Consider the following 18,532-nt stretch of genomic DNA (forward strand, 5'->3'; position numbering starts at 1 on the left):
TATTATTGTCTTTTTGTGACATTAAACACTTAACATTTTCTATCAGTTCAATTAACATTATGATCAAAATAATTAAAAATTTGCATACCTCAAGAAATCGCGATTACATCAATCAATCACTAAACTAATCAATATCAATCAGCACAAAAGATCAACAAAATTAAACTGTTTCATTCATCGTTGAGTTTATCCATCTGCAGCTCTTAAGCTGTCGAACAAATCCCTGCCAAGTGAAAGTGTCCTGTTACGGAATCTTCCAATTCTTATAGCCATCGTCGCCCTACAAAATTAATATCTGTGAACGATCTCATACCAAAGACGTTCCGAGCCCATAATATATAAAACTCAATGATCGTCCAGCACAATTTTTGTTTCGATACCGGCATTAAGGGCGTTACGTGTGCCATAAACGTTACACGGTACAGCAAGCTACCTATTCGAGCCCTATCTCATCGAACCCGGGCGTCCAGGACCCGGTTCGAAGAAAAATAAAATTTTTACCACCTTCGAAGTGCACGCTTATTGGCATTATTCAGACCTTATTCTGTTGCGTAAAGGAAAAAATACGGCTGCCGGCTCGTGTGGCTGTAAAAATAGGGGGATAAAGTTTAACGACAAACGATCGGCATTTCTAGAATCGTACTTTAGAAAAAAAAAGAACATGCCTAGTCTATATGAGCAATTAATTTTTTTCATTCATTCATCTCCGCTCGTTGATTCACGATGGCGTCGTAGACTCCCGGTTGTAAGTATTAGGACACTTATTGAATATGCATTAGGACAGTTATCAAATATGCTTCAGAACACTTATCGAAAGCGATAAGTGTTACAAAGCATTGCGATGTTGATGAAAGTGAAATAAGTATCGTTCAGGGAACAGTAAAGCTAAATGGACAATGCTTATGCTATCATGAAATAATAAACATGGGCTAAAATATACAGCGTCACTCATTTAAATTGATCCCCTAGAATATCTTCAAAGTCGTTGATGATTCCGAAAAATATTTCTGACACAAATTGAATGGTTTCAGGAGGGGGTGATAATTTGATGTATTTTTTTTAGGTCATCGCTTAGAGGTCATGTGTCAACTTTGTTTTTCTAAAAGGAATCGAATATTTTTTAATGCATTAGTTCATGCAACTCGTCATTCTCTATAAAAAAATTATTCAGATATTTACGCCGAAAAGCAGTTCATTTAGGAGATATTTTTATGTTAAAATTTCGAAGTGGTACTAAAAAAACATAAAAGTTAATCTTAAATGTTAGATGTTAGATTTTGCGCGTAGTATCCTTCGCATATTTTAAACGCAAATTTTAAACGTATAATATTTAAAGATCCACTAATGCATTAAAAAATATATGATTCCATCTAAGAAATCGAATTTAACCTTCATATGTCCTCTACGCGTTCACCTACAAAAAATTACTCTCATCAAATTATCACCCCTCCTGAAGCCCATTTTATCTGAAACATTTATCGGTGTCATCAACAGTTTCAAAGATTACACTCTGTGTAATTTTTACGAAACGTCACATTTTCTTGGTACAGACCAGGTGTAATATTTACGAACAGTAGTGCAGATTCGCGACGGATTAAAAGTTCGAGCAGACCAAAAACGGAGTTTCTGGTGGAATCGCTTGCCGTCGAGACTGTAGTACCCAGAAAGATCGAAATCCCTTTTCCCCACCCCCACAACCAACAACGTCGCTTTTTTAGCTCGGCCGTCGATACTGTGTTTCGTTTTCTTTTCATTCGGAGAAATATATTTCGCCGACCGCGCAATACAAATGCGATCGTAAACCGCGATGGAAGGAAAGAGAGTTTTCGAGGGCCTGATATATAGACCAAATCGAAAATCTTTGTCGGTCGGGCTATTCTTCGTCGGCGTTCAATTTCGGGCGGGTAGGGCAGTCTATTTGGAAAAGATTGCATTGTTATTCGGACTCTTTTGGGAACAAACTTCAGAAAAATAAGTAACGTTCGTTATGAATAGAATGTGATTTTTTTAACATAGCGAAGAGGTCGATACTATACTGTATTGGAAATATTTATTGTAACACTCTCAAATTTATGTTGTACGCGCAATTTTCATAGAAATATAATTGCTGAAATGGTTTGTATCCAACTTACTTTGGCCAAGGTAGTGAGTTGCACGTTTTTGCAATAAATATCTGTTTTAGTATTTAACTTTTGCTAGAACAATAGTAAAATGTAGTACGACATAGGGGGAATTATTTCGTGCAACAGATATCATGGTAATTATTTAATATTAATAAAAATGTTCGATAAAAAGACAGCTGTTACATTGAATACAAGTGAACTACAATATCGACTAGTAATGACTGTAAATCGTATAGATTTGATCAAAACGATTGAATTGGGTAACCGTCCAGAGCAATTAATTTTATATAATCGGCTTTGCATAACTCAAGCGGATTTCGACCATTTACTGTCGCCTCATCGAATCATTCTGCTCACTGACGGCTCAGTATAGTACAATTAATTGCGATGGCAGCTGGTTAAAAGTCGAGTTGACTTTGTAATGCTGACAGAATCAGATGAGTCAATATATGAAATGTATACTCAGATTAATTATTTTCCATATTATCATTTACTTTATGATGCCGTATTGTTCTACAGTATAATTAAAATTATATATTCCAAGTTGGGAACGTGATGAAGATAGGAGTCGGTAAGTAAAACAATTGAGGTGCAGAGTTTATAATGGAACTGATTTGATTGATAGGAAGCAGATTTTACAATGATAACGAATCTCTCACAATTGTATTGGAAGTCTTAATTTTTTTTCTAAACTTATCTTTAAAGTTCCTATACCTGTTAATTTTCTTAGAGTCTTAAGGTCAAAGAAGTTTCCCTTCAAAACAGAATTAATTGAAGAAACAACTTAAAACTATTTTAAGAAATCTTGTAAAATGATAGTATTCATTAATCTACTCCTAAATCAATTCATCCAAAATTATTGTTACATAGTAACGAAAAATGATCTGATAATGAAAACAAAAAGTAAAATATTGTAAATTACTAAAAAAAAACTCAATAAAAATAGTAATTTTCGTGTGGTATTTAGCACCTCAAGAAATTTCTTGATCGAGTTTAGATTTTTACAGTCATGAATAACAAAAACATATTCTGCCCCTATATTTTGTTTCACCCTACTGTACACATCGTCGCGCGAAGAGGTTAATTTCGCGAACGGAAGCTTTATTCGTAGCCTGCCGGTGGCGACACCATCAATCGAGTTAAAAAAAAACAGAAAGTCCACCGTCGACCCGATAAACCGAAGTGATTTTCCTCGCGCACCTGCGGCCTCCGTTGATTCCGATGATATCCTGTTTCCGGAACGATAGAGGAGCGTATCGTTAACCGAGGAATTAATGGAGCAAGGGATAAGCGTTCGAGCGTGCAAAGGGGTGGCACGAGGGGGTTGGTGGAGAGGGTTGGATGCACGAACGTGTGCATCGATGTATAGCGGAAATCGATTTCTCCCGCGGGAGATTTTCTCATTCGTACGTGAAATGCATGGATACGGGGCCCAGTCTAAAACCTAGCAGCCGAATAATTAAATGCGTGCACGGAGCAAGCAAATATACGCTGGCAGGTTTGAAACACGTACGTTGAACTCCTTTATCGGGACGGATTTTAATGCTCCACGATCAATTCCGAGGTTGCTTTTCTCCTGTAGCTTATAGGATAGAGGAAACAACGTGGCACGATGAAAAGCTTTTCACGATATCACTTTTGAATGATTTACGTGTACGTATTTTGTTTTTTTTTCTTGTCGATGATTGATTTATTGGTATGTAGGATGCTTCGTGCAATGTTTTGGAATGTGAAATATAGATGTGAGAAATTATCTGAATGATATTGTGTTGGTAGGACCTGCAAGAGATAGGTGAAATGGTGGTGGAATCTCTTTGTTATCTGTTTCTGAACATTTATTTAATCTAAATTATCTAAATAATATATCGATGTATTTGTAACACTGCGTATGTAATATTATCGAAATTCTGCTACCACTGTAGGTATTTTAAAGATTCTTAATAAGAATACGTTTTATTAATGGAGGTAATAATATGTCAGATTTTACAGTATTTAAATTTTTACAATAATAAATTTAAACATCAAATTAAGTTGTTGGATGTACTAGTAGAAATTGATGTGTTTAATTTCTACTTCTCTCGTAGTTACCGATTTATTTTATTAATTGAATATGTACATTTTAAAAGAATATCAAAATCTTAGAATCGTTTGAAATTCTGGTAGCGTACGTTCAGGTATGCCACGAAATACGTATAATTGTAGACTGTATTAGTAAACATTATAATTATTGACCCATTAATACCGACCGATACGAAAATGTACCAGCTTACAAATATTTTTTGAATGGTGACAAATGACAGTAGTTGTCCAATAATCATGTGAAAATGGGTTGAAAAATACGAAATCGGCATTGATGGGTTAATTATTATTCTTTAACGGTCCCGTAATATAATATTAATCAACAGTTTCCTCCACGTATGATCTGAAAATTTTTATGAACAGAAATGTTCATATTTGAGAACAGTAGAAACATTTTATCGTCTCAATATGGTAAAATCAATTGAAATGATATATAACAGAAGTATGATTCGCTGCCTCATTCGTGATATTAAAAATCTCCTTCCAATTTTCCAGCCAGCTTGGGGGTATTTGTTGAACGAAGGTCAGCCAAGTTTTCTATGAAAACAGGGCTTCAGGAATTTGAGACAATATCTGTTAGAGCACCGTCAATTTCAACGGCGAATAACTTCCTCAGTTCGAGAATATTGAGATTGCAAAAACCGTGACGGTAAACTTTTCCTCCATTGAACCTGCCTTTTTCACGCAATCCACGCCCAAAATGAAATTTTCTTAATTAAAACTTGAATAATCTCTGTTTGCTCACACCCACACCGGAACGAACCGCCACGTCGATGCCCAGACGTATTAAACTTTTCATCAAATCGGCATTTCTTCTCTGTAAAAGAAAAAGAGTGTACGTTTAAACCGCTTTTCTTCATATCACATAGAATTTATACATTTCCAAAAGAGAAAAATATCTTTTCTAATTACTCTTCCAATTTAATTCCCAGTCAGTTCGATGAGTTCCTTCATTAAAAATACGATTAACAAAGCCACTGTAAAAATGTTGCCTCGACAAAATTGCATTCGCGTAATAGCCACATACCTTGCTGAATATTTTATCAGAAAATTCCACCGATCAGAAATATTCAAATCTAAAAGAATAAATTCTTCGCGTAATTAGATTCCCCGTTCGAAAAATTAATTAAACAACGCATAACTGCGAAACATACCAAAGATTACACTTAAATAAATCATTGGACAAGCGAAGCATGTCTTTAAACCGTTCAATGCATCCTTTTGGTTTTTTGTATAACCATATTTTTTCGTAAATTCAAGAACCAATAGACATTTTAGAACTATTTAAAACATTCTTTAATATATGTTTTTTATAAACAACGATAAAAACGAACGATAAATAACGAACTATTTGTCCCAGTAACGCCGTTTTTCACCTTCGATATTAAGAAACAATCCGACACTACTTGTAGATATGCACAATCTACAAATAAACTCACCCCTTTAGAAAAACATAACCCTTAATTTTCCACTGTCAATTATGTACTTTTCCCTTTGATCTGTTAATTAATCTGTGTAACAATCATTGGCAAAAAAATTTCATTAAAATATATTAATAGTACTTGAAAGAAGCCATAACTAACTCCATGTCTTAACTGCCACATCCCTATATGCGAGTCCTTTAAGTCGTCCGCCTTTTATCTACTATACATAAATTCAACCATAAATCAATTCGATGAAACGCTTAATATTTGCCGACGCTATCTGCCACGATTTATTAATCGATTCATCTACATGCTCAATTCACGAATTGATTTCTAACTTTAATAAAAGTACCATGTCGACCTTAGCCAACAACCACGACGATGTTTATATTTAATATACCACGTGTTCTCGTTATTTCTACGAAATTTTTAATATCGCAGTACCAGTTCACGGAAATAAACCTTTGACTATTTCCTCATACTCCCTAGTTACCATAGCAAAACGTCAGACAGCAAAAGCCTTGAAATCCCTTCCGTCGGTTTATTTGCGACATCATCGTCTCGTCGGTGCCCGTTCCGTCGACGCCGGGATTCGTTTACGAGTTTCGCGGGAGGGGAGGCGTCGTTAATCCCGCGGAGATTTTCATAAAAAGGGCGAAGACTGCGGTCCACCCAAGAGAGAACGAGACCTCGAAGTGCGGCGAGAGGTTGCTCACGCAAAATTAAGTGGCAACCTGAATATAACCCAACCAGGAAAGATGAATCCCGGCCTGGTTGCGCGATTTTTCTTCTTTATTTCGGTTATCACGGCTCGTTTTTCCTTTTCCTCCGGTTGGACTCATTTGCAATAACCGCAACGCGCCAAAGGGTGTTGCCAGATTAATTTCGAGCTGACTTCAAAGCGTTTTTGAGACTGCATTGTGCGCCCCATCCCCTCCCTTGTTCCCCGTGCAACTCGACTCTCTTCTCCGCTTTTCACCTTTGTTACCCTTCCCACCTGACGCTCGTTCTGTTTCCGTTTTCCGCCTCATATCGTCGAATAACGTGACACCCTCCGCCAAAGCGAATTACCTGGGTGAAAAAAAAGGGGGGGGGGGATCCTCGACGACTTCACCTCGCCGCGCTGCCTGCCGATACCCTCTAATGGAGTTTTTCGTGCCGCTAATGAACGGACTTTGAAAGCCGACGCGGGAAATTTAAGACGAACGATGGTGTACCGTTCATTTCGACCTGGTTGCAAGCTTCTCCGGTGGTTTTTGGTTTGAAATTGCGAGAATTCGTTTGACATGACTTAGGTTCGATAGCTGGTTTCTAAAAATTACCTACTATCAGCATTTTGTAGCATTGAAATATCTTAACTAGTTGTTGAGAAGGAAAATGGTGAAGTTTAGGGTTGTTATCCCCATATCACCCTTACGAGAGGGGATAGAGATTTAAAATTACTCACAGTTGTAATTTAGGCATAGAGTATCAGTTGGAAAACATAAATACTAAAATTGGTGCGGAGGCTGTTTTCCCATGCTGACCCGGCTAGACCCTTTCATACATATTAATCAGAACATTAATAGCGTCTGTTGCTTTAATAATATTCACCCTCATTTTCCCTCCAAGGTACTCTGTAATTTTTTAGGGAAGAAAGGAGGATGTTTTGAATTGAAGTGGTACTACAGGTTTACTAAAAAAAATTAACCGATTCAGATTTTGGATAGTAGAAAATTTCACGAAAAAAATGCACAATTTCATGTACAGTAATATAATGATAAACTTCTTTTCCAGCGGGCCAAACTTTAAAAACTCTAATGTTTTAATGTAAACATTATAAGCTTACTTCACTTTTCATTTAATTTTTTTCATTATCGCTAATTAAAGTGAGTTGTACATACTGGCATTAGTTGTTCATCACTAAATTGCGAAAGTTTACGCAAATTTACAATTTCCAATAGCAATATCTAAAAATTTAAATGCAGCAGAAATTTTGATTCTGTACTAGAAGCTTTACTATGTTAATAATAACATAGAAATAGTACTAACTTTTATTAAAACCTTGATCTTATTACATTTCTAATGCTTACTCATCACGGTCTAGCAATCGCCATATTGAAGAGGTTAATGCCTTTTATGCTTTCTCGTTGACACGCAGCACCTCAGGCATTAATATTGATCCCATATTCACGTCCTAATGGGTTCCAAACGGGAAGTTAATTCGACGCATCGGATAGAATTAACCGTAGGAAATTGCAGTTATACGCGCGGGTATCTGCATTTCGCCGGTTTCCAGTTCACCACGGAGTCATTTGTAACCAGCATCCGCATGATGCTCGTTTAAAGTGATGTCCAATATGTTCCCCGCGGAGCTGCAGCAGATGAAACCGAAAAGCATATTAATCATTGAATTAATGGCTATCAGATTGGAGCATATTGCTGCTAATATCGCTCAAGTAAACGCGTTGCTAAAACGTGTGCGTGCATGTCACAGAGGTGTATTTGCATTAGTGGGCGTTCCATTGCAAAATGTGTAATCATATAGTCGTTAATTATATACTTTGATATGAATTTACTGTATGCAGGATCCCATCACTTGTCGACATGACGTTGAACGTCAATATTTCACTGCACTTTTAGCGTGAAATACGCGTAAAATATATCCTAATGATCATGAAGATATTACGGTGTCATCGAAAGATGAATGATGTAGAAACGTAGAATGGAACTGTGGACCACTATATTATTCTATATAGATAGTCCTTGATATTTGAAATTCTTAATAACATATTTTCCGTATACAATAATGCAATGTATATTAGTAAAAGTTATTCATTTTGCGAATGTATGTTATCATATAGTTCAGATATTTTAAAGGAATAATTCACCTATATCGTTTTTCTGCTAGTAGGTTAATAACATATTCAGTGATGTGAGAATTTATATTGATTTTCACATAATTTTGTCACATTTAACCCTAGTAAATATTATCGTTCATACTAAACTATGACATGCAACAACAGTAACGTTTCGAGAATAATTTCGTTTCCATCCAAATGCCAACAATGTAAACAGTTACGTACAATGCTGTGTATCCTGACCCTTTTTTACCTGCACACGAAAGGTAATCACTGTCCATCGTTTCAGTCGTCGTGCTACTTGGTTCGCGTAAAGACGTGTTCAAGTTCCGTGTTATGTGAAAAGTGAAACGAAATTTACGAGGTGTGACACTGAAGTTTCGATAATATTATAATTCATGTAACACGTTCATTGCCTATTTTGGCTGTGCTTTCTGTTCACGTAGCTTCTCTGATCTGGCACTTGAATCTATATTACATGACGGTCACCGGTGACCGATGCACCGATGATTGTGTTAAGTAAATTTGTTTTGAAAATTAATTACAATTATAACTAAAATTGATTAGAATTATAAGAATTAATAATAATTACGAGACGAAGAATCAGCTTAGATATTTAGTTTATTGTTAATTCATCGAAGCAGTTATTCGAGAAACTGAGAATCCAGGTTCGACTTCCTGCAAACACAATATGTACAGTGAACTCGCAATAATTAGCTGCATTTGGGGCTTTAGAGGCGGTCAGTTCTAGGAACGGGTAAATATCGAGTGCCAATAACCATTATTAGGTACAGAAAGCAACAGCGTGTGGTGTGTGCGCGTGTATATAAGTAATGCGTGAGGGGCCATTATTTGCGAGTATTTATCCAGCAGGCAGTTATTGCGAGTTTACTGTGCGTCCATAAATCAACGTCTATCACGTTCCCTTAGATTAAGTTCTCGTTGAATCTTGTCATAAAAGGAGCGGGTCATCTGAATGACGCATTAGTACTCACTGTTGCAGACGGTGGTCGAGGTGTGCCAGAAGAAGAGGCAGTGCAAGTTCAACACCAGTCCAAAGACCTTTCAAGGGGATCCGTGTCCTGGCCTTCCCAAATACATCGAGGTCGCCTACAAATGCCGTCCTTGTAAGTGATACATGCTTTCTTTTTTATCATTGAAAATTCATTTTTTCAGACGTCTAAAGATTTCTTTCTTTTTATTAGTTTATCTTTCATACATTTCCGCTCATAGCTATTGGTACATTTATTGAATATACGTTAAATGTTACGAGGCATTACAAAATTGCTGATAGTCTGAAATAAATAGTGTTTAGGGGATATAGCTCAATGGACAACGCTTATGCTAGTATAACGTGATAATTATAGACTGCGGATTTTTATGCAATATGCTATTTTAAAAAATATACCATTAAAAGAAGAGCAAATGTTGGAATTTCTATTTTCACTTCAATTCCGTAATATTACAAGAAGAAAACGCTCTTTGTTTCTAATTAGGTTTAAGACTTGAAATTTTGGCCAGCTTTTTACAGCCATGTACTCCACAGCGCGAAATTTCTTTCCCCGCTTAAGGGTTTAAGTATCTTATTCTGCTCAGAATAAGACAGGTAACTCGCTTCATCTCATGTAAATTTTGTCTTCCATGGTATTTCACAGAGTCGTAGAGAATATAAATGTATAAAATTCGCAGTTCTGTAATAAAAGTGGTCTAGAAAATATAATTTTTACAAAACATCTCATTTTCATTAAACAGACCACGTGTCTTAATACTCATAAGTAATAGTGTTCGTCTGAATTTGTTTTGCATGAAACGAAAAACTGTGCCGAATCTTAGAAATGATATTTCATAGGGTATTAAATATTCAATGGTTATGTTTTCATCGTACAAATTAATGTAATCAGTCGTAGTGAATTAGGCAATTGAAGAATTACAGCAGAGGATTAATGTAACGTTATTTGATGCAGTACCTATGGAATACACTGATATTAAGAACAAAGTGTATCCAAAAAAACTGTGAAAGAAGAGAGTGCAATAAGAATGTTCAAGGTGTACTTTAAGGTGCACGTGTGAGCGTAGCTGGAAGTCTCTTGCGGCGGTGAAATCGTTTTTCCTCTTGGCACTTATCGATGCTTTTTTGCGAGGACGTTGAACATTAGCCCAGTTCGAGAACCGCGCACAAACCGTAGATATTGATGTAGCTTCGAGGGGATTCTTTGCTCGCGTTACAGTAAGTGACGGGGGAACGTAGACGTGTTTCCGTCAATGAACATCATTTCTAAGATTGCTTACTTAAACGAAAAAACATATCGCAGTAGAAATATAAAATAAAGGATACAATAGAAGAATATGTGATATTTTAGAAGGATTAATTTTATAAATGGAAATAAGGAAAATGGCAGTATGTAGAAATATAATATAAGTTTAAGACTTATATCTCAAAAGGAGCAAACATAGAAATATATAACTTATATCGCAATAGAAACAGAAATATTGGATACCATGGAAAAATATATTATATGATAGTTTAGAATTTTAGGATTACTTCTATAAATAGAAATAATGAAACACTGCAATGATAATACATTTGTATTATAACATCTCACATATACTAGCAACGCGATTCTAATGAACAATAGCCACGATATTGAGGTCACAAATAACAGTATTGTGTAGAATAAAGAATTAAGGTACTTAAATATTGCTTATGAAATTACCGTTGAAACGTAATCAGTTTATATTTAATTTGAATGTGTTCGTTATTCTGTGCGGCGAAACGCGTGAAGTACTTTTTTAACGAGAATCTTATGTTCGTATTTTTCTTAAAACGCGGGACTTTACGTGGATAATAACGCAAAAGCTCGCGTAAATCCTATAATATTACGTCTAGAATAACGAAGTTCCGCTTTTTACGCCAGTTCGTCGAGTCTTTTTAACATTCGCATTACTAAGCTTAAGAGAGAGTCATTCATTTTTTTGTCCGTGGATCACGAAGAAGAGGTCGTCCTTTACGATGCGTAATAAAGGACGAAATAATCGTATCGTACGACCGGGAAAATAAAGATGGACTGCAAGGAAATAATTTTTTTGCGGACTGAGTGACTCCCGCATCTTCTTTTTTGTCTCTGGCAAAAGTTAATATACCTTACGTCTAGTGGTGGCACAATGGTTTTGTGAAAAAAAACGAATGACGGCAATATCTATTCAAAAGATGCAATATGACGGTCGTATCGAGGCTTTCATAACAGTTTTATTTCATTTACTCCGTTATTGCATTGTACTTTATTTACAAAAAGAATGCATTGCTTATTTTTTTGTATCAGCTTAGTTTAGTAATGAATTGTAAATTTCTTTACTTTATAATTTCATTGTCACCCTACTCTGTCAGAGTATCATTCATCAATGTCTACATGTATTTAAAACTTTGAAGGCTAAGTTTTGCAAAGTTTCTTCCACATAGTAAGTAAGCCAAACTAATTTAGAGAACTGTAAAGCAGGGTTATCCTCAAGAAGGCTGATAAATCCGATGAAGGTATATAATATAGAAAAGTAAACGAAGAATAGCTAGTCCACAAATATCATATTCAAACATGTTATAAAATCTTCAGTTTGCATATAGTATAATACTTTCCGTTTATTGCCAATATTATATGCCGTAGAACACCGGTTATCCAAATTTCAAATAAAAGAACCGGTTGTATGTCTCTGTTATTTGATTAGTGTCGAAACTTGTACTTAATACATATTTTATATTCCCCCATGTTTAAACGTTTCGTCCGGATAATTAAAAAGAAGATTATAATTACTTGTTTATCAAAATAAAAGAAATAATGTTAATCTTCAGTTAATGTTATACACCAGCGTAGTTAACATTCTACATTATATACTAGAACAACCGAACACATCAAAATGACGAACTTCAAATTTCTGGTTTTACAATTACTGAAATCATAGTAGTGCTTTTGTCGTTATTTATATTGACTTTTGCTGTGGTATACATTTTACATCATACTATATTCTGTTATATTGTATTATACATTAGACATATGAAAATTCATATTATACAGTTTTGTTTAGCATACATCCAACGCTAATAGTTCTAGTACTAAAGTAACATACTCGAAATCTTTAAACTCTAAAGCATTATAGAAGATTGGCACGAATAATTAGTACCACAAAATAAGTCGAAAATCTATATCTTCTTTGGCGTCCTTTAAAAAGAAATTAAATTTGAACATTAATTGAGCACGTACACAAACAAACTTTTAACAAGTAGAAACTGCATCTAATAAACAGACACATTATTCAAGATCTATTCAATAACTCGTGGTACCAAATTTTCGAAGTAATTCCTCTCAAACGAGTCTCATTTGCCAAAATTGTATTCTAGACTTTCAGTTTATTTTTTTCACGTTTAGACATCCTTCGTACGGTTCTACCATGAGTTTGTCTTCATACTGTATAAATGAACACAATGAATAATAAGATGACCGTTCTCCGAGTACAGAGGCGAGCGTCCATGGAGCGTAAAACACGAAACGGAAAGAATTACTACGCCCTCCGGCAAAAATTACTTCAGGCTTGTTACCGCAACAGGTTGTCGTGGCCGTATTGTAGGTGGACGGATCTGCACGGTGGCGTACCTACGGTTCATATACATATTTTACTGGCCGCGCAATAAACAGTTCTGTTTCAACGTGTACTCGTCCCGGTACGCGTTACGCCATTCGTCACATCTTTTGGTACGGACACCGAGGACACACATTTTTCTCAAGTGTTTGGAGAATAAATTTTTGCAATAATGAAAATAGGTCGACATTAGGATTTCTTATATTAGGTATACCAGTAAGTAGTCCACTATTCTTTGTGAAATTTTATATTTCTTTTGAAATAATAGAAAACGTGGTGCTATTTTAACAGTCTTCATTATACGTTTTAATCATTCTCCACCATTTGGACTAAATAAAAGTTCAGTGAGGTATTCTGAGTTTAAGATGTATTTAGAGTATATTCGAACCATAGTGGATTACTTGTCGGTACAACTAAAATTATAGAAATTTATAAGTTAGATTGTGTCGACATGACTTGTATATAAATTGTAAATACTTTACATAATAATAATTAAATCATCAAGTTTTTACTCACACTTAAAGCACATACTGGCACGTAATAGATCTTCAAGTACATTGTACAACTTTTAATGTAGATACATTATTGTACTCGAAGTACAGAAATGTTAAGAACGAAAAATATTATGAAGTGAGTTGATGAATGTGTACATTTCGTAACAATTAATAACCACTAAGATAGATTCATGAACTTGATATTTTTATCACGTTAACGAATAGGTAGCTTAAACGATAATTACTTGGTCATTTGGCACGCTGATTTAAATCCTCGTAAACGTAGCATCGTTCGGATTAACATAAATTATCACGAGCATAAATTAATGCTTTTGCGTACTGCGCCGTTCCAGTTCAATTTGAATATCGAGATGCATATAATGCAAATGATAAACAGGGTATACTAGACCCCGACAAAAGTCAATTCAACAATCAATAGTTTATTCACGTTAGAATCATGCGTTTGTGGTGAGAATTTGTTTTCGACAATGTGGTTAAAATCAGTGTGAAATATTTTATTTTGTACCCATCAATTTTTACTTATTTTAAACATTTTTGAACGTAAATAATAGAATATAATAGCCTGTAATAGAGAAAGTAGTATAACACATAATAGCCTATAATTGTCAAATTCAAAAAAGTAAAATTTAATATATACTTAACATTAAAGTATTTCTTATGCAGTTTTCTACTAATAAGTGAGTTCTTCAAGGTAATACAAATAATTTTGATGTAAATTTAAAATTCTCCTCTAAACTTGTTACGTTTTAAGCTACCGATTCGTGTTATCTGAAGACAAATGAACCTCTCCGGAAAATTAGTTCTATTGTTAGTACAATTCCAATGCTTAATGCTTCGAAGTAGATGATAGCCTCAGTCTAAATGGCTCCTGCCAGTGACGTCTCAATGCTAAGCCAATTAAATCATTCCTAAGGACGTTCAACTGCGTCATCTGTATTAATCAAACACTGCTAAGGAGACACACTTGTGGATATTATAATTATTTTAATTATTTATGTATGCATGGTATTAATAATGAAATGTGCATAATATTATGAATCTGTACAGAAATTTCCAATTCCATGAACTATTCTATAAAAGTCAGATTCATAGAAAAATGAATTCTATGATTCAAAATGTTTCTCGGGTCAACAGATTTTCCGTCACAGATGCTTTAAATCATCCTAATGGTGGAACGTCCGGTAGCATATACTTATAACCATAAGTGCAAAATGTCCCCGATATTTCATAACATCACATCAACGTTGAAGCACTTTCTACTAAAATAGATTAAATTTTGAAACAACTTTTTTTAGCATCTTATGAAAAATTGCTGTATATTTGTTTCAAGTAAATATTTCAGGAATAGAATCAAAATATTGTTACATGTATAAGAATGTAATTATATTGTAATTTATAATTGTATAGAAAAAATCTACTTTACGAAAAAATGCGCCAAATTTTGTTCAAAGGCATTAATTCTTCTCAAAATAAGGGTCATAAAAGCAACCAAACTTCTTAAGCATATCTCAAAAATTTCCAAAGTGAAATTTATAATGAAAACGAGTAAATCTTTTTTAATGGGAGGGTAAACAGTGTAAATCGCGTGATAGATGATCTTTTTTGTTGAGCTACTGTTGATGAGTCATTCTTGAAATTTCTATTAGTGCTCGTAATACCTGGTATACATATTTGAAAAATACGCTACAATAAAACAAAAAAATAGTGGTAATTATATTATTCTCCACGAATCAGTTGAAATATTCTGGATGGTGTTCGATTAAATCGATCTGCGATCTTCCCACGGAAGCTGGTTTCCCGTGGATCGATGATACGGGACAGGCGCGAGAGCACAACGATGAAAATCCGCGTTACGTGCCGTAAGCGTGTAAATTGCTTTCGCCGGATTAATGTCACCGTGCTGGACACCCTGAATCGCCGTTTAATTAAATAAACGACGTCGAACAGAAGTGTTTTCTGGCGTGGCGTGCCAGCTGGACGGCGAATGATCGTCGTTAAGTTTAATCATGCGACGATTAGATTAATCATTGACCGTCAGCAGGAAAAAAAGAACAGTGTACAGAATTAGAGAGCGGAGCTTGATTACACAGTGGCGGTGTAATGTGTTTGCAATGTAAATTTCAATGAAAAAACATGTAAATTGCGGGAGTCACCAGAATTGTGAATTTCACAGAGAAATTGTTCACTGTAATCTGTTAGATTGCATTGTATCGTGTTTTTTTTCAATGGCTAAGGTTTGTTGATTTTATTGAACAGTTTTTTTATGCAATTAGAAAGTAACTTCTACAGGATTCTTTAAGCGATAATGTTTATTCATGAATGTAAAGTAGTTTGAATGCATGGATGATGATTTTAGTAAAAGGATTTGTGATAATTAGAAATGGAGTTTTATAGAATTGTTTAAACGGGATGGTTCATTTATAAATGTTAAATAGTTCGAATGAAGATATGTGCGAAAGCAATGAATGTTTGAATTTCGAAATTAATACACTATTATTATTTCAAACATTACTCATCAACTCACACCAGATTAGATTTAATGATTGAAATTTGTAATTTATTTGTAGTATAATGGAGCCTATAACACAGAAACTAAATTTCGATTTAACGTCTGCTGTTTTCAGTAAGATTAGAGAAATGTGAATTTGCATAAATATGAGCAGTCTAATTAGTACTTACGATTAGAAGAGGAGAAGTTTTTGAGACATTACAATTATAGGAATCTGTATAATCTCGACATGTAGGTAAACATGAATATTCCGTACCTCAATATTTAAAAATTTTTTCATTTTCTTGGAACGAGTCTTGTTAACAAGTGAACTCACGTACTTCTTTTATTAAACGCTAGTCTACCTGCTCTTCAATTCCCCCTTCGGCTCCTGTATAAAATTCTAATTTTGTAAAGATTAAAATTTTCTGGTGTAAGTGAAGGTGCCCCAGACAGTGCTCAAAACTCGTGTCTTCGCGATTAAATATGGTAGCGGATGATGTTACGAAGAACTTTGCGAATAGGGGTAGGAATATTTAGTAACCATATCCGCGAAAAACTATACATGTGTTTAGCAATCTGCATTTATTTCTACTTCTTGGAAATTAAATATACATATGTTATATGTAAATCTTTGTCTTATATTTTAAATAAAATCTATGTGATTTCTTTCGGTGATTAATTGTTATCGCATTTGCTTTCTTATAAAATCTATAAAATAGTGCACGATCACTCCGTTATTTAAGAAGTGTATCGATATGAGCATTTATTGTTCAAGAGGAACGAGCTTCATCTATGGAAAGCAAGATTGATTTCAACATTAGTGTTTAAATTCTACCCTCCAATAAAACTTTCAGTAATTTCTGCCCAATAAGGTCACGATTTGTTCGATTAATTGAGGCAGCAGTATTGAAGATAAAAATTTTCATGGAACGTTCTCCTCGTGGAAAATATAGATGTAATTATCTTCATAAAGTTCACAATGATATGAAGTAAATTAGAATTACACGCTTCATTGATCAAATTTCGAATGTTATACATTAAATACAATTAGTACATATATGTAGTTACATAACAAATAAAACAATTATTAAATCATTTGAAATAAACGAATAAAAAGTCAAAACATATTTACAGCATCACAATCCAGTAATAGTAAAAATTGTAGTAATGTTCAATGAAGTTTTTATTTAATTGAAAACCTGGTAGGACTCTTATTGTCACAATGTGTGTGAACAAGAGACTGTATTAATTAATGTACAATAGAAAGTCCACGATCCTGGAATTATGTAATGTATTCAACTGAAATAGACCAATCTCACCGCCCTTAACAAATAAATTACGAATTGTTCATCGATAATTTAATACTCGTCATACCTATTAGAACAAACAAATTTTCGTTTGATTCCAGTTCACGTGAATTAGTTCACAAAAGTTTATGCCCGCATAAGAATCCATAGAACAATGATTATGCATGTGCATTTCGCTCTGCAACGTACGCCAAGATGTACGAAACGAACTGATGTTTAAGTGGATCGTTTAAAAGAAAAATGAATCAGTCGGACGAAACACGTTTCGCTTATCACACGATAGCGCAATAAGTGGCACGTGTGTCGTCGAATGGATTTGCAGCCGACACGTGAGGTGTCGGCTGGCTTTGACACATAACGTGACACGTATAATATGTAATCGTCTCGCTGATGCATGGCGCAATGGATTGCTGCGGTCTTCGTGCTTCCCCCCACTGTTCTTTACAGCGATACCTGCGGCATAACTGATTGTTCCTTCCTCTGTTTGATGGAATTCAGTGTGTTCCTCCTATTTCTCACACCGACCATAAGAACAGTATCTGATTCTTAAAATATTCTAAATATACCATTATTATTGCCGAAATAATTTTTGTAATCGAATTATGTAGGTTTATATAAATCCAAGATATACTTTTGTGCACTACATTGGGCTAACACAAAGTAAATGGAAATCTGTTTTATTTGTTCAGAGTTTTGCTATGAAATCTCAGAAACACAATTCCTTTTCATTTTTATATGAAATGGTGTCCATAAATGTACACGGAATATATTACGGAACTGCTTAACAGAATTATAATGAGTTGTAAATTGTTCGTTACATTTTGCAGTCTATCTAAAGCGTAATGAAAAACTCATGGAATGGAGTTATTCGAGGAATGTTGAAAAAGCTCGCCATTAAAGCAGTTCTATTCGTTTGAATGATTATTTCGAACTAAAGGTACACACTGATTAAAAAGTACAGTGTTCGCAACACAGAGTACAGTTTACATTATCTGTGCAATGTAAAGAATTAATTTGAATTTGCACACTCTAGTCTCTTTTCGAAAACTATATAGAAATAATAGGACCTTTTATCATATAATCTAAGGATCCAAAGATTTATAAAATTATTTCAGAACAGTAACTAT

At 34.6% G+C, this 18,532-nt stretch overlaps 1 protein-coding gene across 1 annotated transcript in view; it reads left to right on the forward strand.

Moving 5' to 3' along the window:
- Positions 1–18,532, forward strand: part of LOC107186676 (protein eva-1 homolog C-like) — a gene marked incomplete at its 3' end in the record, with an annotated part of 133,391 nt that overhangs the window by 105,483 nt on the left and 9,376 nt on the right. Inside the window, exon 3 of the mRNA XM_015574604.1 lies at positions 9,455–9,593. Coding sequence (XP_015430090.1) covers positions 9,455–9,593 — 139 coding nt within the window. The remainder of the gene's footprint in view (positions 1–9,454; positions 9,594–18,532) is intronic.

The sequence above is a fragment of the Dufourea novaeangliae genome, unplaced genomic scaffold (genome assembly GCF_001272555.1).
Source record: "Dufourea novaeangliae isolate 0120121106 unplaced genomic scaffold, ASM127255v1 scaffold84, whole genome shotgun sequence".
NCBI lineage: Eukaryota > Metazoa > Arthropoda > Insecta > Hymenoptera > Halictidae > Dufourea > Dufourea novaeangliae.